Genomic DNA, 27,169 nt, shown 5'->3' on the forward strand with positions numbered 1-27,169 from the left:
CCAGTCTCAGGTCTTTTGCAGACTCCATCAGGTTTTCTTCCAGAATGGTCCTGTATTTGGCTCCATCCATCTTCCCATCAATTTTAACCATCTTCCCTGTCCCTGCTGAAGAAAAGCAGGCCCAAACCATGATGCTGCCACCACCATGTTTGACAGTGGGGATGGTGTGTTCAGGGTGATGAGCTGTGTTGCTTTTACGCCAAACATAACGTTTTGCATTGTTGCCAAAAAGTTCAATTTTGGTTTCATCTGACCAGAGCACCTTCTTCCACATGTTTGGTGTGTCTCCCAGGTGGCTTGTGGCAAACTTTAAATGACACTTTTTATGGATATCTTTAAGAAATGGCTTTCTTCTTGCCACTCTTCCATAAAGGCCAGATTTGTGCAATATATTACCGATTGTTGTCCTATGGACAGAGTCTCCCACCTCAGCTGTAGATCTCTGCAGTTCATCCAGAGTGATCATGGGCCTCTTGGTTGCATCTCTGATCAGTCTTCTCCTTGTATGAGCTGAAAGTTTAGAGGGACGGCCAGGTCTTGGTAGATTTGCAGTGGTCTGATACTCCTTACATTTCAATATTATCGCTTTCACAGTGCTCCTTGGGATGTTTAAAGCTTGGGAAATATTTTTGTATCCAAATCCGGCTTTAAACTTCTTCACAACAGTATCTCGGACCTGCCTGGTGTGTTCCTTGTTCTTCATGATGCTCTCTGCGCTTTTAACGGACCTCTGAGACTATCACAGTGCAGGTGCATTTATACGGAGATTGATTACACACAGGTGGATTGTATTTATCATCATTAGTCATTTAGGTCAACATTGGATCATTCAGAGATCCTCACTGAACTTCTGGAGAGAGCTTGCTGCACTGAAAGTAAAGGGGCTGAATAATTTTGCACGCCCAATTTTTCAGTTTTTGATTTGTTAAAAAAGTTTGAAATATCCAATAAATGTCGTTCCACTTCATGATTGTGTCCCACTTGTTGTTGATTCTTCACAAAAAAATACAGTTTTATATATTTATGTTTGAAGCCTGAAATGTGGCAAAAGGTCGCAAAGTTCAAGGAGGCCGAATACTTTCGCAAGGCACTGTATGTGCAGTAAACTACCATAGTGTATTAAATTACACTGATTGGCCAGATGGTGGCACTATAACAAGAGATTGAAAATGCAGAAATGAAAGGTCATGCCCCTCACCCTGTTTGACCTAAAGTAATGGAATTCTTTACATAGGTCCCTCTCCTTATAGTGACCCATAAGGTCTGCCATTATGTATTTTCCGATATTTAGAATTTTGTGAAAAACTCTTACAATGCTACTCTTCTGGAACCAAATGACCGATCTTCACGAAACTTGATATTTAGCATCTATGGACAAAGGTCTCTCAATGCTATATTTTCTAGACTAGTACCGAAAACAACATGGCCGCTATCGACCAATAAACATTCACGTGGGCATGGTCTGTCACATAAATCAGTCAATGAATCGTCATTCGTAATGTTTTAAAAAATCGTACACATGTTGCAAACACTGTCAAGACTCAACATATGCAAGAACATTCATATCGAACTCAAGGTGGCGCTATGCTGGGCACATGTTTATATCTCTTAATATGTAATATGTTTAACACAGAGTGATGGAATTTGGCATATGAGTCTAACTAACCCATGCTATATCTAAGATACCACTGGCCCAATTTTAACGAAACTTGGGTGAATGATGCGTCTTGCCATAGAGATCTGGTATTTACAAAATTGGTACTCAGCTGTACATACTTTAGTCACAGGGGACATCTCAGACACAATCTATTTTTCCCTAAGGGTGGTGCTGCATCATTCGTGGGGGATGACATGTTTACTGTTGCCTTGTTCTATTGACACGTTCAAAACAACTGGGAACTCGGAAATCTCTGACTTCTGACTTCAGTGTGTTCAAGACAACTGGGAACTCAGGAAAAAACTAGCTCCGACTTGGAAAAATAGTTTTGAATGGTCATCCAACTTTTAATTCCAAGTAGGAAACTCTGGCATCTTTCTAGAGCTCCGCCTTTACGAGCTGAAGATCACTGACATCAGGATTTGACATTTTTTTCCCAAGTTCCCAGTTGTCTTGAAAACACCAAATCTGTGTTCGTACTCCCAGAGAGGAAGAGTTTGTAACTCTTCCTCTCTGGCAAAAAAAAGTTTAACTTTTCATAACAAACAAAAACAAATGTAAGGATCTGGCGGTTCATGATACAGACAGGCAGGGACAAATGTCAGTCAGATAGTAGACAGTAGATGCTCGCTACTACCATTGGCCACTGCTACTATTATTATTATTATTAAAAAAATGTTTTGGGAATATTTTTATATTATTATTATAACATTTCAAATTACAATACAATACCAACATAGGACATCACTACACGTATTTAAATAAAATAAAGGCCAGGGGTTACAGTTGTACAAACGTATGATAGAGTTGTAAGAATACAGTGTTTTTTTGTTATTGACTAATTCTAGAGATTCTATTAAATATTGAATTTCAAGACAAAAATATTTTGCATTTGGGGACAGACTTCAAATATTTGTTTTTGTGTATATAACATTTACCAGAGAGAACTAATTTAGTAGTTTTGTTTGCATTTGAATAATAACATATTACATCTTTCATTGTAAATACATGGGTCTTATTGATTAAATAAAAAATGTAAATACTTAATTTGCTCCAAAATAACTTCAGAGTCACACTCAGAGGACATGTGCCTTTTCTGTAATAAATAAGGGGAAACTATTATACAGATGAATTTAGACAAGTTATTGCAAGGGTATATTTTGTGCAAGATTTGAAAGTGAATTTCTTTTACTTTATTTGATATCCAAAATTTGTGAGGGAGCAACCTAGCTTTCTTCCATTCAATTTCAGTAATAAACTCAGCAAAAAAAAGAAAAGTCCCTTTTTCAGGACCCTGTCTTTCAAAGATAATTAGTAAAAATCCAAGTCACTTCACAGATCTTCATTGTAAAGGGTTTAAACACTGTTTCCCATGCTTGTTCAATGAACCATGAACAATTAATGAACATGCACCTGTGGAACGGTCATTAAGACACTAACAGCTTACAGATGGTAGGCAATTAAGGTCACAGTTATGAAAAATTAGGACACTAAAGAGGCCTTTCTACTGACTCTGAAAAACATCAAAAGAAAGATGCCCACGGTCCCTGCTCATCTGCGTGAACTTGCCTTAGGCATGCTGCAAGGAGGCATGAGGACTGCAGATGTGGCCAGGGCAATACATTTCAATGTCCGTACTGTGAGACGCCTAAGAAAAGCGCTACAGGGAGACGGGACGGACAGCTGATCGTCCTTGCAGTGGCAGATCACGTGTAACAACACCTGCACAGGATCGGTACATCCGAACACCAGACCTGCGGGACAGGTACAGGATGGCAACAACTGCCTGCATGGAGATGCTTGGGAATATGGTCAATACGGGTGACCGTATTGTGGGTGTTTCAGGGAAAGGTGTACATTTGACCTGCATCATCTAGGATGTGACAATGGTAAATAAAATCTCTACATTTTGGAAAAAAAAATTCCGGTCTTGCAGGCCTTCTCATGCAACTGCAACTGCATTTGTAAATCAAGACCTATCTTGAGTTGGGCTCTGGGGTGGTGCAATTGTTGAGTAAGTGAGCTTATGGTTGTGTGGGGGTATGGGTTGAGTGTGTGTGACTGTATGTGTGTATCCCACAACTGTTGCGAAGGAGTAAAAGATGTTAGGGACAATAGAGGATGATCCACAGCTATATACACTGCTCAACAAAAATAAAGGGAACACTTAAACAACACAATGTAACTCCAAGTCAATCACACTTCTGTGAAATCAAACTGTACACTTAGGAAGCAACACTGATTGACAATAAATTTCACATGCAGTTGTGCAAATGGAATAGACAACAGGTGGAAGTTATAGGCAATTAGCAAGACACACCCAATAAAGGAGTGGTTCGGCAGGTGGTGACCACAGACCACTTCTCAGTTCCTATGCTTCCTGGCTGATGTTTTGGTCACTTTAGAATGCTGGCGGTGCTTTCACTCTAGTGGTAGCATGAGACGGAGTCTACAACCCACACAAGTGGCTCAGGTAGTGCAGCTCATCCAGGATGGCACATCAATGCGAGCTGTGGCAAGAAGGTTTGCTGTGTCTGTCAGCGTAGTGTCCAGAGCATGGAGGCGCTACCAGGAGACAGGCCAGTACATCAGGAGACGTGGAGGAGGCCGTAGGAGGGCAATAACCCAGCAGCAGGACCGCTACCTCCGCCTTTGTGCAAGGAGGAGCAGGAGGAGCACTGCCAGAGCCCTGCAAAATGACCTCCAGCAGGCCACAAATGTGCATGTGTCTGCTCAAACGGTCAGAAACAGACTCCATGAGGGTGGTATGAGGGCCCGACGTCCACAGGTGGGGGTTGTGCTTACAGCCCAACACCGTGCAGGACGTTTGGCATTTGCCAGAGAACACCAAGATTGGCAAATTCGCCACTGGCGCACTGTGCTCTTCACAGATGAAAGCAGGTTCACACTGAGCACATGTGACAGACGTGACAGAGTCTGGAGACACCATGGAGAAAATTCTGCTGCCTGCAACATCCTCCAGCATGACCGGTATGGCGGTGGGTCAGTCATGGTGTGGGGTGGCATTTCGTTGGGGGGCCGCACAGCCCTCCATGTGCTCGCTAGAGGTAGCCTGACTGCCATTAGGTACCGAGATGATCCTCAGACCCCTTGTGAGACCATATGCTGGTGCGGTTGGCCCTGGGTTCCTCCTAATGCAAGACAATGCTAGACCTCATGTGGCTGGAGTGTGTCAGCAGTTCCTGCAAGAGGAAGGCATTGATGCTATGGACTGGCCCGCCCATTCCCCAGACCTGAATCCAATTGAGCACATCTGGGACATCATGTCTCGCTCCATCCACAACCACATTGCACCACAGACTGTCCAGGAGTTGGTGGATGCTTTAGTCCAGGTCTGGGAGGAGATCCCTCAGAAGACCATCCGCCACCTCATCAGGAGCATGCCCAGGCATTGTAAGGAGGTCATACGGGCACGTGGAGGCCACACACACTACTGAGCCTCATTTTGACATGTTTTAAGGACATTACATCAAAATTGGATCAGCCTGTAGTGTGGTTTTCCACTTTAATTTTGAGTGTGACTCCAAATCCAGACCTCCATGGGTTGATAAATTTGATTTCATTGATAATTTTTGTGTGATTTTGTTGTCAGCACATTCAACTATGTAAAGAAAAAAGTATTTAATAGGAATATTTCATTCATTCAGATCTAGGATGTGTTGTTTTAGTGTTCCCTTTATTATTTTGAGCAGTGTATAATACAAATCTAGGTGATGGCGATGGAAATGCATTTGGCAGTTAACTTCATATGGCTGCAGGGGCAGTATTGAGTAGCTTGGATGAAAAGGTGCCCATTGTAAACGGCCAGCTCCTCAGTCTCAGTTGCTAATATATGCATATTATTATTAGTATTGGATATAAAACACTCTAAAGTTTCCAAAACTGTCAAAATATTGTCTGTGAGTATAACAGAACTGATATTGCAGGCGAAACCCTTAGGAAAATCAAAACAGGAAGTGGCTTTTATTTTGAAATCCCCATGTTCCATAGCCTCCCTTTGCTGGATTTAAAGGGATATGAACCAGATTTCCTATCGCTTCCTCAAGGTGTCAACAGTCTTCAGACATAGTTTCAGGCTTTTATTTTGAAAAATGAGCCAGAACGATAACATTGCGTCAAGTGGTCACATGAGTTTTGCTTGCGCAACAGAGTTTGGACAGGTATTGCTTTTCCCTCTCCTACTGTGAAAGACATTTGCGGTTGATATATTATCGATTGTATATTTTAAAAACAACCTGAGGATTGATTCTAAAAAACGTTTGACATGTTTCTGTGGACATTATGGAAACTATTTGGAATTTTCGTCTGCGTTGTCGTGACCTCTCTTACCTGTGGATTTCTGAACATAACGCGACAAACAAACGGAGGTATTTTGGATATAAAAATCATCTTTATGGAACAAAAGGAACATACAGTGCCTTGCGAAAGTATTCGGCCCCCTTGAACTTTGCGACCTTTTGCCACATTTCAGGCTTCAAACATAAAGATATAAAACTGTATTTTTTTGTGAAGAATCAACAACAAGTGGGACACAATCATGAAGTGGAACGACATTTATTGGATATTTCAAACTTTTTTAACAAATCAAAAACTGAAAAATTGGGCGTGCAAAATTATTCAGCCCCTTTACTTTCAGTGCAGCAAGCTCTCTCCAGAAGTTCAGTGAGGATCTCTGAATGATCCAATGTTGACCTAAATGACTAATGATGATAAATACAATCCACCTGTGTGTAATCAAGTCTCCGTATGAATGCACCTGCACTGTGATAGTCTCAGAGGTCCGTTAAAAGCGCAGAGAGCATCATGAAGAACAAGGAACACACCAGGCAGGTCCGAGATACTGTTGTGAAGAAGTTTAAAGCCGGATTTGGATACAAAAATATTTCCCAAGCTTTAAACATCCCAAGGAGCACTGTGAAAGCGATAATATTGAAATGTAAGGAGTATCAGACCACTGCAAATCTACCAAGACCTGGCCGTCCCTCTAAACGTTCAGCTCATACAAGGAGAAGACTGATCAGAGATGCAGCCAAGAGGCCCATGATCACTCTGGATGAACTGTAGAGATCTACAGCTGAGGTGGGAGACTCTGTCCATAGGACAACAATCAGTCGTATATTGCACAAATCTGGCCTTTATGGAAGAGTGGCAAGAAGAAAGCCATTTCTTAAAGATATCCATAAAAAGTGTCGTTTAAAGTTTGCCACAAGCCACCTGGGAGACACACCAAACATGTGGAAGAAGGTGCTCTGGTCAGATGAAACCAATATTGAACTTTTTGGCAACAATGCAAAACGTTATGTTTGGCGTAAAAGCAACACAGCTCATCACCCTGAACACACCATCCCCACTGTCAAACATGGTGGTGGCAGCATCATGGTTTGGGCCTGCTTTTCTTCAGCAGGGACAGGGAAGATGGTTAAAATTGATGGGAAGATGGATGGAGCCAAATACAGGACCATTCTGGAAGAAAACCTGATGGAGTCTGCAAAAGACCTGAGACTGGGACGGAGATTTGAACTGAAAACTGCTGTTCACAAATGCTCTCCATCCAACCTCACTGAGCTCGAGCTGTTTTGCAAGGAGGAATGGGAAAAAATGTCAGTCTCTCGATGTGCAAAACTGATAGAGACATACCCCAAGCGACTTACAGCTGTAATCGCAGCAAAATGTGGCGCTACAAAGTATTAACTTAAGGGGGCTGAATAATTTTGCACGCCCAATTTTTCAGTTTTTGATTTGTTAAAAAAAATTGAAATATCCAATAAACCAAGCAATCCAAGTGTTTGTGTAAGTTTATCGATCGCACGACAAAACATTAAGTACACTTAGCATCAGGTAGCTTGGTCACGAAAATCAGAAGAGCAATCAAATTAATCGTTTACCTTTGATGATCTTTAGATGTTTTCACTCACGAGACTCCCAGTTACACAACATACAGTGCCTTGCGAAAGTATTCGGCCCCCTTGAACTTTGCGACCTTTTGCCACATTTCAGGCTTCAAACATAAATATATAAAACTGTATTTTTTTGTGAAGAATCAACAACAAGTGGGACACAAAAATGAAGTGGAACGACATTTATTGGATATTTCAAACTTTTTTAACAAATCAAAAACTGAAAAATTGGTTGTGCAAAATTATTCAGCCCCCTTAAGTTAATACTTTGTAGCGCCACCTTTTGCTGCGATTACAGCTGTAAGTCGCTTGGGGTATGTCTCTATCAGGTTTGCACATCGAGAGACTGAATTTTTTTCCCATTCCTCCGTGCAAAACAGCTCGAGCTCAGTGAGGTTGGATGGAGAGCATTTGTGAACAACAGTTTTCAATTCTTTCCACAGATTCTCTATTGGATTCAGGTCTGGACTTTGACTTGGCCATTCTAACACCTGGATATGTTTATTTTTGAACCATTCCATTGGAGATTTTGCTTTATGTTTTGGATCATTGTCTTGTTGGAAGACAAATCTCCGTCCCAGTCTCAGGTCTTTTGCAGACTCCATCAGGTTTTCTTCCAGAATGGTCCTGTATTTGGCTCCATCCATCTTCCCATCAATTTTAACCATCTTCCCTGTCCCTGCTGAAGAAAAGCAGGCCCAAACCATGATGCTGCCACCACCATGTTTGACAGTGGGGATGGTGTGTTCAGCTGTGTTGCTTTTACGCCAAACATAACGTTTTGCATTGTTGCCAAAAAGTTCCATTTTGGTTTCATCTGACCAGAGCACCTTCTTCCACATGTTTGGTGTGTCTCCCAGGTGGCTTGTGGCAAACTTTAAACAACACTTTTTATGGATATCTTTAAGAAATGGCTTTCTTCTTGCCACTCTTCCATAAAGGCCAGATTTGTGCAATATACGACTGATTGTTGTCCTATGGACAGAGTCTCCCACCTCAGCTGTAGATCTCTGCAGTTCATCCAGAGTGATCATGGGCCTCTTGGCTGCATCTCTGATCAGTCTTCTCCTTGTATGAGCTGAAAGTTTAGAGGGACGGCCAGGTCTTGGACGGCCAGGTCTTGGTAGATTTGCAGTGGTCTGATTTCAATATTATCGCTTGCACAGTGCTCCTTGGGATGTTTAAAGCTTGGGAAATATTTTTGTATCCAAATCCGGCTTTAAACTTCTTCACAACAGTATCTCGGACCTGCCTGGTGTGTTCCTTGTACATCATGATGCTCTCTGCGCTTTTAACGGACCTCTGAGACTATCACAGTGCAGGTGCATTTATACGGAGACTTGATTACACACAGGTGGATTGTATTTATCATCATTAGTCATTTAGGTCAACATTGGATCATTCAGAGATCCTCACTGAACTTCTGCAGAGAGTTTGCTGCACTGAAAGTAAAGGGGTTGAATAATTTTGCACGCCCAATTTTTCAGTTTTTGATTTGTTAAAAAAGTTTGAAATATCCAATAAATGTCGTTCCACTTCATGATTGTGTCCCACTTGTTGTTAATTCTTCACAAAAAAATACAGTTTTATATCTTTATGTTTGAAGGCTGAAATGTGGCAAAAGGTCGCAAAGTTCAAGGGGGCCGAATACTTTCGCAAGGCACTGTATATATAAAGATCCAGTCCATTTAAAAAAATGGAGACCTCTTACACTTCAGTGTTGTGATGCAAAAATCCTAGTAAAATGCTTGGCACATAGAATTAAAAAAGTATTGTCAGATATTATTCATGCTAATCAGACAGGTTTTTTACATGGAGATAATATAAGACAAGTACTGGAAACAATAGAACACTATGAAATATTGGGGACACCAGGCCTGGTTTTCATAGCTGATTTTGAAAAGGCTTTTGATAAAGTACGACTGGAGTTTATATATAAATGCCTAGAACATTTCAATTATTTAATGGGTTAAGGTTATGTATAGTAACCCTAGGTGTAAAATAGTAAATAATGGCTACATCTCAGAAAGTTTAAAACTATCTAGAGGAGTAAAACAAGGTTGTCCACTATCGGCATATCTATTTATTATTGCCATCGAAATGTTAGCTGTTAAAATTAGATCAAACAATAATATTAAGGGATTAGAAATCCGTGGCTTAAAAACTAAGGGGTCATTGTACGCTGATGATTCATGTTTTCTTTTAAAAGCACAATTAGAGTCTCTCCAAGGCCTCTTAGAGGATCTAGATACTTTTGCTATCCTCTCTGGATTAAAACCAAATTATGATAAATGTACCATACATATTACGTATTGGATCACTAAAAAATGCACATTTTACATTACCATGTAGTTTACCAATTAAATGGTCTGACGGAGATGTGGACATACTCGGTATATAAATCCCAAAAGAAAGAAATGATCTCACTCCAACACATTTTTATAGAAAGTTAGCAAAAATAGATAAGATCTTGCTACCATGGAAAGGAAAATACCTGAAAAATCACCCTGATAAACTCTTTAGTTATATCACAGTTCACCTATTTGCTTATGGTTTTGCCTACACCTAGTGACCTGCTTTTTAAATTATACTGTATGAACAAGAAATATTCAATTTTATTTGGAACGGCAAGCCAGATAAAATTAAAAGGGCCTATTTATATAACGAATATGAATTTGGTGGGCAGAAATGATTAAATATTAAAGCATTAGACCTCTCACTAAAGGGGTCAGTCAAAAAAAAGATATACTTAAATCCAAACTGGTTCTCTAGTCAATTGGTACGAATGTCTCATCCTATATTCAGGAAGGGCCTTTTCCCCTTTATTCAGATTACACCTGCTCACTTTCGGTTGTTTGAAAAGGAAATAATCTCCAAAATATCTTTATTTTTTAAACAAGCCTTAGAAAGTTGGTTGCAATTTCAGTTTAATCCAACTGAAAGGACGGAACAAATAGTACAACAAATATTGTGGTTAAGTTCAAATATACTAGTTGATTTAAAAAAAAACGGTATTTATCGAATACATTTTTAAAAAAGGTATAATTTTAGTGAATGATATCATAAATAGGACTGGTGGAGTTATGTCACACATGCAGCTAACACAGACACATGGAAATGTCTGCTCTACCCAAAATTACAACCAATTAATTGCAGCATTACTACAAAAATGGAAGAGGCAAGTAGAAGGGGAAAAAAGTAAGGAACTTGTACGTCGTCCCTGTATTAAAGAACATAAATGGTTAAAGAAAAGTGTGATAAATAAAAACATATACCAATTTCATTTAAGGACCAAAAAACTGACAGCTGTGCCATATAAATTGCAAAATAGTTGGGGAGAGATTTTCGATGTACCCATTCCATGGCACATGGTTTATGAATTGATACGCAAAACAACGCCGGATTCAAAACTTCGAATTTTTCAATTTAAATTACTATACAAAATTCTTGCAACTAATAGAATGTGTCCGCTATATATATATATATATATATATATATATATAAAACAATCTTCCCAGCTCTGCAGATTCTACTGTGAGGAGGCAGTCATTAGATCATTTATTTTGGTATTGTCCATATGTAGCTTGTTTTTGGTCACAGGTCCAGGAATGGCTGAAGAATTGCAACATTTGCCTAGAACTAATGCTACAGATAGCAATACTGGGTGATTTGAAAAGCCATAGTCAATCAATCAATAATATAATAATTATTTTAGCAAAAAAATATATTTTTAATTTACAATCTGTAGAAGCTATGAGAATAGGAAGGTTCAATTATTTTGTGAAGCATCACAGCACAGTTTAATAATATATGGCAAATAGAAATCCGAAATGGATGATGTTGAGAGATAGATGGGAAGGTTGAATGGAGCTGAAGGGTGGGACTAATAACAAGATAAACAATGTAAAGCATACGGGATCTGTAGAATGTATATAGGTTTGGAACTTTTGTGAAATAGCATAGTTACAAATAGAAATCAAACTGGATGGACATCAGAAATAGAGGAAGGACTAAGAACAAACAAGAGAGAACTATTGTAAAGAAGACTGTGTCTGTAAAATGTGTATACAATGTATAAATTGAAGGTAAAAGTGTTTATTAGTTTACTCCAATTGGGGGATCGGCGGTAGGGTTTGCAGGGAATAATAATAAAGGTATATTATTTTTAAAAAGTATGTATGTCTATATAGGTATGTGTATGTATGTATGTGTGTATGGATATATATATTTACCAAAAACATATGGGAGATTGGAAATTATTAAGCTGATCCACCCCTTAATTAAAAAAAAAAAAAATGTAACTGCCCGAGTTACATCAAGAAAGCACAATCCCTCCATCAGTGCTCAGACTGTCCGCAATAGGCTGAGACAGGCTGGACTGAGGGCTTAATGGCCTGTTGTAATGCAGGTCCTCACCAGACAGCACAGGCAACAAACTCACAGTCGCTGGAACAGACAGGACTGGCAAAAAGTGCTCTTCACTGATGAATCGCGGTTTTGTCTCACCAGGGGTGATGGTTGGATACGCGTTTATGGTCGAAGGAATGAGCCTTACACCGAGGCCTGTACTCTGGAGCGGGATCAATTTGGAGGTGGAGGGTCCATTATGCTCTGGGGCGGTGTGTCACAGCATCATCGGAATGAGCTTGTTGTCATTGCAGGCAATCTCAACGATGTGTGTTACAGGGAAGAAAGACATCCTCCTCCCTCATGTGGTACCCTTCCTGCAAGCTCATCCTGACATGACCTTCCAGCATGACAATACCACCAGCCATTCTGCTGCAAGACAGGAATGTCAGTGTTCTGCCATGGTCAGCGAAGAGCCCGGATCTCAATCCCATCAAACACGTCTGGGACCTGTTGGATCGGAGGGTGAGGGCTAGGGCCATTCCCCCCAGAAATGTCCGGGAACTTGCAGGTGCCTTAGTGGAAGAGTGGGGTAACATCTCACAGCAAGAACTGGCATATCTGGTGCAGTCCATGAGTAGGAGATGCACTGCAGTACTTAATGCAGCTGGTGGCCACACCAGTTACTTTTGATTTTGACCCTTCCCCCCCTTTGTTCACAAACACATTATTCCATTTCTGTTAGTCACATGTCTGTGGAACTTGTTCAGTTTATGTCTCAGTTGTTGAATCTTGTTATGTTCATACAAATATTTACACATGTTAAGTTTGCTGAAAATAAACGCAGTTGACAGTGAAAGGACATTTCCTTTTTGCTAAGTTAATATGCATTCCAGAAGAATTTCCCTAGAAGATATCTTGTTCTTGGCGTTACCGATCATTGCACCTGTACACCGCCCATCTGTAAATATCCCACCCAACTACCTCATCCCCATATTGTTATTTTTTGTTGTTGCTCTTTTGCACCCCAGTATCTCTACTTGCATATCATCATCTGCACATCTATTACTAATTGCTAATTGCTCAATTGTAATTATTTCACCACTATGGCCTATTTGTTGCCTTACCTCCCTAATCTTACTACATTTGCACACACTGCTAATAGATTTTCTATTGTGTTATTGACTGTACGTTTGTTTATCCCATGTGTAACTCTGTGTTGTTTTTGTCGCATTGCTTTGCGTTATCTTGGCTAGGTCGCAGTTGTAAATGAGAACTTGTTCTCAACTGGCCTACCTGGTTAAATAAAGCTGAAATAAAAATAATTTAAAAAAAGTTCTCATTAAGGTATTATTACATTTCTTATCCGGCAGGGGGCAATCTTCTAACATAAAATGTACATTTTTTTATTTTACCTTTATTTAACCAGGCAAGTCAGTTAAGAACAAATTCTTATTTTCAATGACGGCCTGGGAACAGTGGGTTAACTGCCTGTTCAGGGGCAGAACGACAGATTTGTACCTTGTCAGCTCGGGGGTTTGAACTCACAACCTTCCGGTTACTAGTCCAACGCACTAGGCTACCCTGCCGCCCCGTCTATCTTGACATGTTCTCCAAAACACAAAACACAAATTATATTATATTAATTGAGTAAGTCCTGAAGGTATTGCTTTGCATATAGAATGACATTCTTTATAATGTATTGTGAAGTTATGTTTCTAAGAACTTTCTGTAAGAGAGTATATTTCCTTCTTTATCAATAGAAACTGCTACTACCTACTGGCTACTAGTACACTGCATGCGAAGGGAGAGAGCCCCATGAAGTGGGCAGGGCATGTCGTGTTGACAAACGGTAGCTTCTAGCTAGGCTACGTCACCGTCTTGATTTGGGGCGGGGGCTTGCAGGAGATTTAATAGGAAGGTGGCAAAGACGCTGTGAATGTTTACTGTTTTTAATCGAATTGAGAGACATTTAACCACACAACCAATATATATTACAATACAGAAGGGTTTCACGTATATTTGAGAGATTATATCGCCAGACGAAGATGGGTAGCTGCCTTACAGTTGGACCAAATGAAGCCGTGGTTGTCTCTGGTAGGTGTCCCCCCTTCCTGCCATGCTACTGTAGCTAGGAAGCTAACGTAGATAGCTTTCTATCATACAAGCTTAATTGTTAATATACGGTTATTTTAACCTATTCGTTTACCAACGGTTCAGTTAATGTATAGTGCTTCTACGCCTGCATTGCTTGCTGTTTGGAGTTTTAGGCTGGGTTTCTGTACAGCACTTTGACATCCGCTGATGTAAGAAGGGCTTTATAAATAAATGTGATTGATTGATTGTATAACGTAAACTCGTACATCGCCTTGGTCCGTACAATTGCCCTTATTTTAGCGCCCCAAAAACGTAATACTTCCAGATCAACTAATGTCAATACCATTGTAAAGCACAATTTATCTCCTTTCCAACAGAATCAATTACATTACCTAAACGCCGCCCCTTTCTGTGTAACGGATGTGAAACGGCTAGCTTAGTTAGCGTGGGCGCTAAATAGCGTTTCAATCAGTGACGTCACTTGCTCTGAGACCTTGAAGTAGTAGTTCCCCTTGTTCTGCAAGGGCCGCGGTTTTTGTGGAGCGATGGGTAACGACGCTTCGTAGGTGTCAGTTGTTGATGTGTGCAGAAGGTCCCTGGTTCGCGCCCGGGTATGGGTGAGGGGACAGTTTAAATTTATACTGTTACATTGGTGCCGTGACCCGGATTACTGGTTGCTGCGGAAAAAGGAGGAAGGTCAAAAGGGGGGTGAGTGTAACGGATGTGAAACGGCTAGCTTAGTTAGCGTGGGCGCTAAATAGCGTTTCAATCAGTGACGTCACTTGCTCTGAGACCTTGAAGTAGTGCGCTTAGCGGTTCAATCGGTGACATCACTTGCTCTGAGACCTTGAAGTAGCGGTTCTCCTTGTTCTGCAAGGGCCGTGGCTTCGTAGGTGTCAGTTGTTGATGTGTGCAGAAGGTCCCTGGTTCGCGCCCGGGTATGGGCGAGGGGACGGTTTAAATTTATACTGTTACATCTGCATAATTCAAGCAGGCAATGAGCCCCGTCGGGTCTTTTTAAAAATGGCGGGTGGGGAAGCAAAACTAATGCAGAAGGAGAGATGTGTGTAACAGTATAACTTTAGACCGTCCCCTCGCCCATACCCGGTCGCGAACCAGGGACCTTCTGCACACATCAACAACTGACACCTACGAAGCGTATATCGCTCCACAAAAGCCACGGCCCTACACACATCAACAACAGTCACCCACGAAGCATCGTTACCCATCGCTCCACAAAAGCAGCAGCTCTTGCAGAACAAGGAGAACCGCTACTTCAAGGTCTCAGAGCAAGTGATGTCACCGATTGAACCGCTAAGCGCACCGCTAACTAACCTAGCCGTTTCACATCCGTTACATGTGGGAAAATAGTTTTTTTTTTCACTCGATCTGTCCAACTTTTCACCTCAAATGTAAATAAAACACTATAAAGAGTTTATATAATGTGTCATTACATACCTATTTGAAGGTTTGTGTCAAATTTGAATCGGGTTTTTAAGTGATCTTAGAAGTAAACAGCAGATTTGAGAATGATGCATGCAATGATGAAGCAAAAAATCACGAGGTATCCCCCTTACCCCCGCCACTGTCCATTTCTTGTTTCTAAGAAGTGCTTCACCTGGTGGAGAGAGATTGTAAGACAGAAATAGTTGCTTTATGCGTGCTGTACGTTACGACACGTCACAATGTAACGGAGGGTCTGTTACATTACCATGTCATCAACGCTTGAATAGAAACAGTTCTCACCCCAGATTTTGACGTCAACACAGTCGCTACAGTCCCATTCGTTTTCTTTGTAGCCTCGTTTGAATGTTGCGGTTGTGCACATTTGTACGGAATGGGGTGAGTTTACGTTAACTAGTTAATGATACGGTCATTGCATTGATTTTGCTCATAACAAGTCATATCGCTTCACTAACGTAGTTAGCTAGGTTGTTACTAGTCCTTTATCATGTCTCTCAGTTCTATTACATTACACATAAGAGTCATTGGAGGAAGGCGTCTTCTGTGGGGAGTTTTGTTGAAAGCAACTCTGTCTGAACATTACCATTGATTGTGGTAGGATTTTAGAAGCATAAGGACTTGATCTTTCATATCAAAGAAACTATTTTCAAAAAGGAAAATGTTAAGTTGATACACACCTTTTTTTATAGGGTTATTGTTCCCACACAGTCATATCTCTATGTTAAAACACGTGTTTACTGTTTACGGAAGACAGAGGGACAACCTGTACTAATTAACTAACTTGCGTGCTCCGAAGGTCGCCAGAAACATATTGTCATTGAAAAATATTGTCGGCTGCAACTATGGTAAAGCCGGTTAAAACAGTGTACATTAAGTGTGTATTTTGCATTTGTGAAATGTAGATGTGATATGAAAGTAAAGGTATTTGTGAATCGATAGATTGATTATTTGATTGATTTAGCTGCCAGGGCCAGTCTACCTGTGAAGATAGCAGTGGTATAAAGTACTTAAGTAAAAATACATTAAAGTACTACTTAAGTCGTTTTGGGGGGGTATCTGTGCATTACTATTTATATTTTTGACAACTTTTACTTCACTACATTCCTAAAGAAAATATTGTACTTTTTACTCCATACATTTTCTCTGACAACCAAAAAGTACATTTTGAATGCTTAGCAGGATATTTCTTGAACTGCATTGTTGGTTGAGGGCTTGTAAGTAAGCATTCCACGGTAAGGTCTACACCTGTAAGGTCACCTGTTCAGAGCATGTGACAAATACAATTTGATTTGAATTCTGGAAACACAGTCACTTTAATGTTGCTCAACTGGGATGCGAGCCTTGATAATGCAATGTGGCAACTAGTCTCTTTCCAGCTGGTGGCCTTTACCACAACTCCAAATAACAGTCATGCAATATGCTTGAGAAGCGAGGCTATGGACAGGTTATTTTTTTTACATGTGCCCCCCCCAGTGACAGTGATGGCGAACCCCCCCCCCCCCCCCCCCGCTGTCTCAACATCCTCACACTTGGTTTGGAGCATCATAATCTCCGGTGTAATCCTATATGAGGGACAAAAATATTTCAGGTCAAAATTCTAGTTTTGAATGAGCTAAGTCATACCAACACTTCCATGTTTTGATTGTTTGAGTTACTACATCCTTAGCTATGTACACTGTAATATGTTCCTCACTTAGCTACCAAGCGCAAGGCCAAGAGATTTCTAAGCTTGCAGGGAAATTATACACAAGGCTATGTAATCATGTAGCCTACCCTTATAGAAGTCTATGAGTAGCTTATACCTACATGTTTTACATTTGGCCCTGTAGTAACCTAGCTATTGCATGGCACCAAGACAAAGGAATTGTTGTGGTAACAACTAAAAAGGGTGTCCACTGAGCATCTGTAATGAGTGCTGATGAATAATAGTCATTCCCTGATGGAGATCTTGTGCCACTGCTCACTCACGCCTTGTCTGTTTCATTTCTCAGGTGCCTGTTGTGGCTCAGATGAGAAGACCTACATGGTGGGGGGCTGGGCCTGGGCCTGGTGGCTCATCACTGACATTCAAAGGTGAGACCGACGATGCCATGTTATGCTATAGAATTGTCTACATCAGTCTATCAGCAATCATGGGTTGTTTTGCAAATGGTCTGGAGGAGGCTTGTTTTATTTATTCAATGGATAAATAAGACAATGTTTCCATACAAATACTAAATTGGATAAAAGGGCTGCCTGAGGTTTAGAAACCCACAATCATTTATGGACACAGCTCCAACAGGTTTTTCAGCTATCGTAGATTTCCACAATGATAGCCTATAATTCAGTAAACGCACCAATCATCTGCGGACTAAGAATCAGCCAGGAGGTGTGTGCGTGGAAGACTATTATTTTATTCTTTGCCACACTTTCCTGACTGACCTACATTGTGTTAATGAATTCTGGATGTTTCAAATGGAAACATGGCAAAGGACACTTGGCCCCACCTTAAACTACAGTACACATTCACTATTCTGCCTTTTTTCCCCGTGTGTCACTTGGCCCCACCTTAAACTACAGTACACATTCACTATTCTGCCTTTTTTCCCCGTGTGTCACTTGGCCCCACCTTAAACTACAGTACACATTCACTATTCTGCCTTTTTTCCCCGTGTGTCACTTGGCCCCATTCTTACCCTTTTTCACAGTAGGTTAGGTGCTGTCCTCTGTTTATTAACTGACTGTAAGGCATTCTCTCCTGGGTTTACATGAAAGCATGCAATGTTTTGTTTAGGGTTTCTTCGGGGTATTTTTGCTCAATAGCCAGTAACTAGTCATTTGGGGCGTGTCAAGGAAGTGGTGGCAATAGAAGTAATAAATCTCCAGAAACAATAAACATTCCACTACAGAAATATTCCATCACTGAAATGTTGCCATTGTGAAACTCCTCATGTGACTTCCCAATGATATTTATTCAATGATGAAATAAGATAACAATATTTCAGCTGAGCCTCCAAATTATGCCATTACTTCTGCTCCTGATGTGTTGTCAGTGACATTGTCACATAATACTGATGCAGAGTGTTTTTCTCCTCTCCCTCTGTTATTGTGCTGTTAAAGGGACAATCTGCAGTTGCTATATCCATTTTTGGTTAATGATATGTAACCATTGATTCTTGAATAATTTAACTTATAAAGGCCGCATGAGCTTAGTTCAACTGTCGTACTCCATCAGAACGCAAAATATAAGCTTGTTTTACTATGTTTGTAAACAAATCGAATGTAAACAAACACTGTATACTACAGCCTCACAAGATTGTTAAAACTATCATTTTGAAATCATGGATGGTCACTCCTTGTATCCATAGCTCTGTCTATGTATTTGAGTGGTTGCATTTCTACAGCCACATCCCTTAGCTTTTTCCCGAAACAGTGGGGAGAGAACGTGTCGTTATTGTTTCAACTGCAGGTTGCCCCTTTAAGGTCTGCATTAACAAAAATATTTTTTTCCCCTCATATAGGATTACACTGGAGATTATGACACTCCAACCCAAGTGTGAGGATGTTGAGACTGCAGAGGGGGTCGCCATCACTGTCACTGGGGTGGCACAGGTAAAAAATATATATATTTCGTCAGTTGTATGAAACCGACACCATTGGAAAATGTCTTACCTATTTGTAATTTTAATTGTTATTGATTTGAATATCTTTTAATTACAAACTGCAGCTGTAGCGAGCTCTTTGTGTAAACTAACTTACAGCCGTAGATCAAGTTTTTAAATCACAGTGATTCATATTTGCATATGCAACCAGGCCACAGTCTGTCTTTATGAATCTCTCCTTCATCTCTTCTCCAGATCAAAGTGATGACAGATCATGATCTTTTGGCAATTGCTTGCGAGCAGTTTTTGGGCAAATCCGTCCCTGAAATCAAAGGAGTGGTTTTGCAAACCTTGGAGGGACATTTACGCTCAATTCTAGGTGAGGAGAATCTCTCCAAAGGAAAATATATAATTTTTTTATATTATGGTCTTCTGTTGATTTCAGTTGGTTGTTGTCAGCTTGGTTCTCTGTTAGCTGATGTAAATCAGTGGCTAAACCTCAGCGTCACACATACACATGGGTTTTGCTGATGGGTAGTTTTTTAACAACAAAGAATTGCAGATGGGTAGCTTTTCAAACAGTTTGTTCAAGCTTTGTACTAAATATAGCCTGTCTAAATTAAAATAATTTAGAAAAAAGTAGAAATGACAGTCAATGTAATGAGAGCCTGAATGTGTGAAAGGGTAACTTCTAAAACCACAAAACTGAAATCTGAGAATATAGACTGCACTATTGAAAAGTAAACGTTATATGTTCTGTATTATGAGATTTTCATGTTTTACTTTATGATGATGATGACTTTAGAGATCTATGTGTTTTTATCAATGCATTTTATCTTTGTAAATACCCATGAATTTCAGTGATTATTTGACTACCATGTGGGATAGCCTTAATTAAGTGAAGTAGGTCTATATCCAGTGTTGTAGAGACTGACAGGCTCTTCTGCTCTTCCCTCTCCCCAGGTACACTGACAGTGGAGCAAATCTACCAGGACAGGGACAAGTTTGCCCAGCTGGTGCGGGAGGTGGCAGCACCTGACGTGGGCAGGATGGGCATTGAGATCCTCAGCTTCACTATCAAGGTGAGTCAATTGGTGGTGCCATGAAGTGTGGAGGGTAAATGCAGTTAAACACACGTTTTTATTTTTATGTTTTTGTTTTATTGGTGTGTTTTATCCTATGGCATTTAATGGATGATGTAAACCTGTTGATTGGGAGGTGACTCCACTTAACTAGTCTTCACCGTTGTTGATTAGGATTGAGTAATGGATTATTAGTAGTTCTAATAGCTGTGAGTTAGCCTAGACTGTCACAGTCCCCGTCAATGAGATCCACTTTTTATTATCAGCTTGTCGTGTCTCTAGTATGGTTAAATGAGATTACATGCTATTTTCAAATCAATTCCCTATGTATAATTATTATTACGTGATTAAGCTAATCATGTAAACTTAATTAACTAGGAAGTTGGAGCACCACTGAAGCATTAGTTTATATAGAGCGGCTATCTCCCGAATCCACTCTTAAAGATCTGAAGATCTTTTATATCAATAGCAATCAATCATTAATTATTCTTTACATTATCAGTCTCATCTGAACGTTGGATAAATTATTGGTTATCGTCACGAACACTAGCATAAATTATGAATCAGCGATATACAAATTGGCATTAATTATTTACTAACTAATCAAATCACAGAAATACATAACAAACAGTAGATATTGTTTACTAACAATGATAGGAAAGTCCCTAGTGGGTAAAGCCGATATGACAGTTTGGTAGACAAAAGGGAAGGGTGAGACTGAGAGCAGGAAAGACAAAATAGATTAATTACACAGTATACATTTATATTAATTGAAATGCTAATCCTTGCACATGAACGGCTGCTCATTCGAGAATAATTGCAAGTATATATTTACGCCGGTATGTCGTTGTTGTCTTCTCTGTTGGAATCCGGTCCGTCTGCTGTAGAGTTCATCAGAGTCTCTCTGGTTGCGTTTCCCTGAAGATTAAAGTATTTTGTGGTTGTTAGAATGGATACTAAAGAGTACCATTCGGGAATGTTTTCATAGAATAGATGTTTCGGCGGTTGTTGGTATTCTCGTTCTAGGTTTACATCATTTTTAGCTGCGGACTAGTAATTATACATCTAAGATTTGCTCTTATTCTGTAGGGATCGATAGTCTCAGAGTTTAACTATTCCCAGCCATGTAGCCAATGCTCCATGTGGTATAGTCCTGTCCTTTGGTAGAGTTGTAGTTTAAACCACTTCACACACCAGCATCTCTAAGACATGTTTTGGTCTTAGAGATTCAGCCATTTGCAACCTTAGCTCACGCTGGGGTTTGCTTAGTCTGATGTGAATTTCATCAGGAGTTGGTTTTATACGTAACAGTAGAAAAGGGCGGTCCATGGCGCGTAATGTGATGTCTAGGCTCATGGGGGTGTGGCTACTGACTAGTTCATCTTTAGATGTTAACCTGGCAGCTGGGAAATATACACTTTAAGAGATACCGTTATGTGTGTTTCCTGTTCTTCATGAGATCATCAAATGAAACACACTCGTCATAACTGTCCTTTAAGTGTCCACGGATTATTCTCAAAAGTAGCAATATGGTTTAATTCTCTCATTTTGGGGATTAGGAGTTTGGCCAAGTCTCTGTTCTGGGAGACACTCTCCCTCAATACTGCATGGTAGTTTCTACCCGGTATTTACAACCGGAGGTGATAAACCTGGGTTAGGAGATAGTGTGAGAGAGGGTAGAAGCCATAATCTACACCCAGAAAGGGCCACGTCATGACAAGCTCTTTACTGCAAGTGCGCCAATCAATTAGATGTTATTACGTGTTGATGTTGGACATTTTATTTACATTTTTGTTCCCTCAAGTAAGTCTGGTAGTGTATGGTAATCTGAGCTACTGTGTGTGTGGGTTGTAGGATGTCTATGATAAAGTGGACTACCTGAGCTCACTGGGGAAGACTCAGACAGCAGCAGTCCAGAGGGATGCAGACATCGGTGTGGCAGAGGCAGAAAGGGATGCTGGGATAAGAGTAAGATTCAATTCAATAAATGTAATAATTCCAGAGGGGCAATTATTTCTAGGGTTATGTTTGTCTGTATTAATGTACATACATTTCATTTGAAAGGTTTGTAAGTTAATTTTATTAATTTCCCCTTTTCCTCTCCTCATACGTTTCTCTCTCCTCATCCTTTCGCCCTCTCTCTCTCTCTCATGTACATTCAAATCTCTCTCTCTCTTTCATTGTCTCGTTCTCTCTCTCGTTGTCTCTCTCTCTCTCACCAGGAAGCAGAGTGCAAGAAGGAGATGATGGATGTCAAGTTCCTGGCTGACACAAAGATGGCAGACTCCAAACGAGAACTTGAACTGCAGAAGGCTGCTTTCAACCAAGAAGTCAACACCAAGGTCTGCATGAAATCCATACTCCACTTTTGAATGTCAGTTAAATGAGTACAGTGCGATAGAAATTCCAGTCTACTAAATTATTCTATGATGTTGGTCCATCTGAGTCTAAATTATCAGTAGGCGTTAGTAATTTAGTAAATGCGACATTTTACGCGATCAGAGAGCCCGGAATTAACATTAAATATAGCCCTAAGCAGCCAAACGCTCCCTCCAGCCAACCTCAACATTAAAAACTCCTCTATCAACATGATCCTGTCTCTCTGTCTGTGTGCTTCAACATGGACGTCTTGGTCATGTCTCTCTCTGTCCCTGTGTCTCCAGAAAGCGGAAGCCCAGCTGGCCTATGAGCTGCAGGCAGCTAAAGAACAGCAGAAGATCAGGCTGGAGGAGATGGAGATTGAGGTGGTTCAGAGGAAGAAGCAGATCACCATTGAGGAGAAGGAGATTTTCCGCACAGAGAAGGAGCTCATCGCCATGGTGAAGAGGCCTGCCGAGGCAGAGGCATACAAGATGCAACAGCTGGCTGAGGGACAGAAGTGGGAACAGCTTTTATATCATAACAGAGCATATCCACAGTACCGTTATACGCTTACCTAGCTGTAACATACAAACTGTCGTTCAGTAGTGATTCCACTCAACTTTATGTGCATTGTCTTCTATCACAAAAACATTTTCTACACATGTAGATTGGTAGCACTTCATTTAACTGTGAAAAAAAGGTTGTTTTTTAACAAGTTAGCAGTTAAATGGTAATTACACAATAATAGCATATGAATTAAATTGTTTATTTTGGAAAACAATCTAGTTTCCCAGTTGTTCTGATACAAGTGTGTTGTGTCTTTCAGGATGAAGAAGGTTCTGACGGCCCAGGCAGAGGCAGAGAAGATCCGGAGAATAGGCGAGGCAGAGGCTGGCTCCATTGAGGCTATAGGGAAGGCTGAGGCTGAGAAGATGAGACTGAAGGCTGAGGCTTACCAGCAGTATGGAGAGGCAGCCAAGACTGCTCTTGTCCTGGAGGCCCTGCCCAAGGTAACAGACTATGGAATTAATTGGTTGTTTTAAATGCAGTGTATTCATGCGTGCATTCGAATGGTTTAGATTTGATCAAATTAAATCACTACTGCCTTGACGAGACCTTCATACAGATGTATTCATATTGAGGTAGTAATGTGTAGATGTACAGTAGACATACTCATTAACATGCCCCCAGATAAACCTAGTAACATTGATACTAATAAAGCAGTAATAAACAGTTATAATCTAGTAACCGTAATAATGCCCGATGTTTGACTTTTTATTTCTGACTGGACAAAGTACAGTAGTATCAGTCATCAGCCAGTAGTTATCTACGGTATCCTTGTCAGCCAGTGTTAAGAGGTGGTAGCCTGCATGTATAAGTGTCAGATTACACCATCTTAAAGTGACTCAGAAGTCCGATGATTTGTTGATGGAATATGCCATTATATACCATAAATGTGTCTTGTGATGTGAGCACAATAAAAACATCTCAATGTGCCCGAATCTTCCTAGATTGCAGCCAAGGTGGCGGCGCCGCTGGCCAGGACCAATGAGATAGTAATCCTGAGCGGGGAGGGAAACCATGTGACGGGGGAAGTGAACCGCCTCCTGGCTGAACTTCCTGTGTCTGTCAACGCCCTCACAGGAATTGACCTATCAAAGGTAATTAGGGGCTGGACAGGAAGTGGAACTTCACTTAGCGTCAGTATAGTATTGTTCACCAGACATGCATGGTGAAAATGGTAGGTAAAACAGATTAGTGAGTCCATAGAAATATAATTACACCCATCATGGAACGTTGACTTGTATAGAGTGGTAATGTCTGTTCTAATAATTCTAATTCTATGAATTAGCCAATATGTCCTACAGAATCTTATTGGTGCTGCTGGATTTGTTCAAACCTACATGCAATTTTTCAGAAGTAGTGAAATGAAACGTTAGCATACAATATCTCTTTCTAGCCTAAATTGATTTTTTTTTGTTCCCTATTCAACAGATCCCACTACTGCAGAGGATGACTGATGCTCAGGCCTGAAAACAATCTTTCCCTTCTACTCTCTGTTTTATGCACTCTCATAGACTGCCTTCAATACCCTTGAAATTATTATTTATTTATTAAATATGAACAAGTGGATTTTTTTAAACCTCTGGTGCCTTAATTTCTACAGGACCAGAATATCTGCATGTACCGCTGCTCCTTTATATACTCTATGTATCTTTTGAGTTCACTACTTTTTGAATCATGAAGCTTTTTACAATAAGTAGATCGCATGACATTGTTATCATTTAGCATGAACTGAGCCTTTTTGATTTTACTCATAAACCTCTCTAGTCTCTACCTTACCATATCATGTCAGTGAACAGCTGTCAAGAAGAGCAACCTCTATGATTTTCTTTCAAAGTTGTAACTCACCGTGCCTATTATATACTTCATTATTACTCAGTAATTATCTCTTCTTGCTCTCATGTGACTATTTTATAGATGATGGAAGTTACTGTACTCTAATGTATATAACTTTTAATTTAACTGATTTAATTTGTGTCCTTTATGATGAGTTATGGGTTTTCACAATCAGGTGACAAGTTGTATCAAGTGCTACATGAAACAAGGTGCTCACTGCTTACTATCCTCAAATAATTTATTTAGGTTTCTACTTTGTCAAAACTCTGGGTAACTGGGAATTCTTCCCACTCTTTAAGATATCATGTTTTCATTTAATTTTATGTTGTAAACATTGTTTAGTACATTATTCCAAACACACTTTCATTTATAGCAACATGAATGGCTTTTTATACTCATCCCAGAAACCTGATTGGCAGTCCTTTTGGTTCTTTGGCTATGATGCATCTTTCTGAATTGGTGTGAAGTAAGTTGAAGTACTGAATTGACTTTAAGTAAGTTTGAGGGAGAGATTAAGTACTTTGTGGGATTCTAATGATGTAGTGTAATTTATTGAGAACTCTTTGTCCTGGTGAAAGTTCAGTATGTGAAATATTGAAGGGTTTTTGAGTCCAAGAAGTAAAATGGTGTAACTCATAGCCAAACGCTAGTCATTGAACCTTATCATTTTTATTATACAGGAATAGGTATTTTAAAATAATATGAGCTGTGATATGTTTTTAAGAAGTAATTTTGTTTATTCTGTTGATTTCTTAATTTCATGTTTCAATTGATTAGTGTGACTTGATTATAACATTGACAGACACTTGTTGCAGTTTTATATAGTAATATAAGTACATTTTAAGCCATGTAAGACAGCTCTTCAGGTTCTGTCCACGATGTAATCTTTGTTAACGATACCTCTGTATATCATACACTTGTCAGAGAAAGATATCACTCCCGTTTAGACAATGCTGTTCAATGTATTTAGTCATTTATCTGTCTTTTAATCATCTATAATTGTGAAAATGGGTATATGTACTGCTACACTATTGTCATTCCACATGACCTCCATGTTTATGATCTGTTTGTTGAGCTCATTCCAAGACTGAATCACAATCTCTGATTTATATTGGCTTTTTGTTGTATTGTGGTTAGTCATCGTAGAGGTAAAAGACTAACTTTCTGCTTGTTGTTTAGTATCACTATTTACGTTGTAATCTTAACCGAGGTGGAGAGTAGCCCTTTGTACAAGGACAGGGAAACGGCAGATCTTGGTCATTTATTTATATATATGTGGATGCCATCATCACTGATTTGGAGACTTGCACTATTCAACATGAGATCATGGAAATGGTAAATCAAGATGGGAAAACTCCCAGCTATCATGTAAGTGGACAGATTACAAAAAAGCACTGAGCAAATTATAAAGAATATAATTGCTCAAATGATGTTTGGATTGGAAAAATATTTCCTTGTCCTTTCCCCCTCCCAGACATATCATAATGTTCGTTTTAATTAGTCAAATGAAAACGACTTGTGAAGGACTGTTACTGTAATGTTTATTTTTGTCTGCCCTCAAGTTGATTTGACTCTACTTCATTGCAGCCATTGTAATCTAAGTAATTTTGCCAATACTGTGAAAAGGTTTCAGTTGTGTAACAGCTGTAATTTGGATTTTTGAGTTACATTGTGGCTTCATGACCAAATGCATTGTTCTGGCTAAGCTTTTATTTTTTTGACAATCCACTAAAGATACTTTTTTACTTTTTGGATACTTTTTGTGAAAATAATTATCACTTTACTGTTGTGTCAAATATGCACTCCCATCTTTTTGAGTCAATGTAGATGTTTTTATTTTTCAACAGGACTAGATATTTGTGAATGTTACACAATATTACCATATTTCAGTCTTCATCTGTCATGCTAATAAAATTACAACAAATAGTTGTGCTCTTTTTCTAATAATTCAGTATCTTCCATCGATGTGGACAGCTGCAACATTCGTGGCATGTAAATCCCGATTTTTATTTAACTAGGCAAGTCAGTTAAGAAATTCCGATTTACAATGACGGCCTACCGGGGAACAGTTGGTTAACTGCCTTGTTCAGGCGCAGAACGACAGATTTTGACCTTGTCAGCTCGGGGATTCGATACAGCAATTTTTCGGTTACGGGCCCAACGCTTTTCGGTTACCGCCCCAGTTAGTCCTGCGATACTTTATTAATTTGAGCCAAAGCCTGTCACTCATTCAATCAATCCTTATCATAATTCGTTTTTAAT

At 39.8% G+C, this 27,169-nt stretch overlaps 1 protein-coding gene across 1 annotated transcript; it reads left to right on the plus strand.

Annotated features, from left to right (window-relative positions):
- Positions 1–13,763: 13,763 nt before the first annotated feature.
- LOC110503894 (flotillin-2) lies at positions 13,764–26,833 on the plus strand. Its single transcript, XM_021582516.3, has 11 exons — positions 13,764–14,019; positions 17,475–17,556; positions 18,984–19,074; positions 19,320–19,443; positions 20,028–20,146; positions 22,001–22,114; positions 22,369–22,488; positions 22,810–23,024; positions 23,334–23,517; positions 24,019–24,168; positions 24,503–26,833. The coding sequence occupies exons 1-11, from the start codon at positions 13,971–13,973 to the stop codon at positions 24,539–24,541; spliced, it is 1,287 nt and encodes a 428-aa protein (XP_021438191.1). The 5' UTR covers positions 13,764–13,970; the 3' UTR covers positions 24,542–26,833.
- The last annotated feature ends 336 nt before the right edge of the window (positions 26,834–27,169 follow it).

Source organism: Oncorhynchus mykiss, chromosome 24, assembly GCF_057628025.1.
Source record: "Oncorhynchus mykiss isolate SJ-2025 chromosome 24, ASM5762802v1, whole genome shotgun sequence".
Classification (NCBI taxonomy): Eukaryota; Metazoa; Chordata; class Actinopteri; order Salmoniformes; family Salmonidae; genus Oncorhynchus; species Oncorhynchus mykiss.

What these genes read in the sequence shown, in the direction of transcription:
- LOC110503894 (XM_021582516.3), top strand. Translation starts at nt 13,971, where the DNA reads ATGGGTAGCTGCCTTACAGTTGGACCAAATGAAGCCGTGGTTGTCTCT. An exon ending in TGAAGCCGTGGTTGTCTCTG is followed by an intron (nt 14,020 to 17,474) that starts GTAGGTGTCCCC and finishes TTCATTTCTCAG; the next exon opens with GTGCCTGTTGTGGCTCAGAT. An exon ending in TCCTCAGCTTCACTATCAAG is followed by an intron (nt 20,147 to 22,000) that starts GTGAGTCAATTG and finishes TGTGGGTTGTAG; the next exon opens with GATGTCTATGATAAAGTGGA.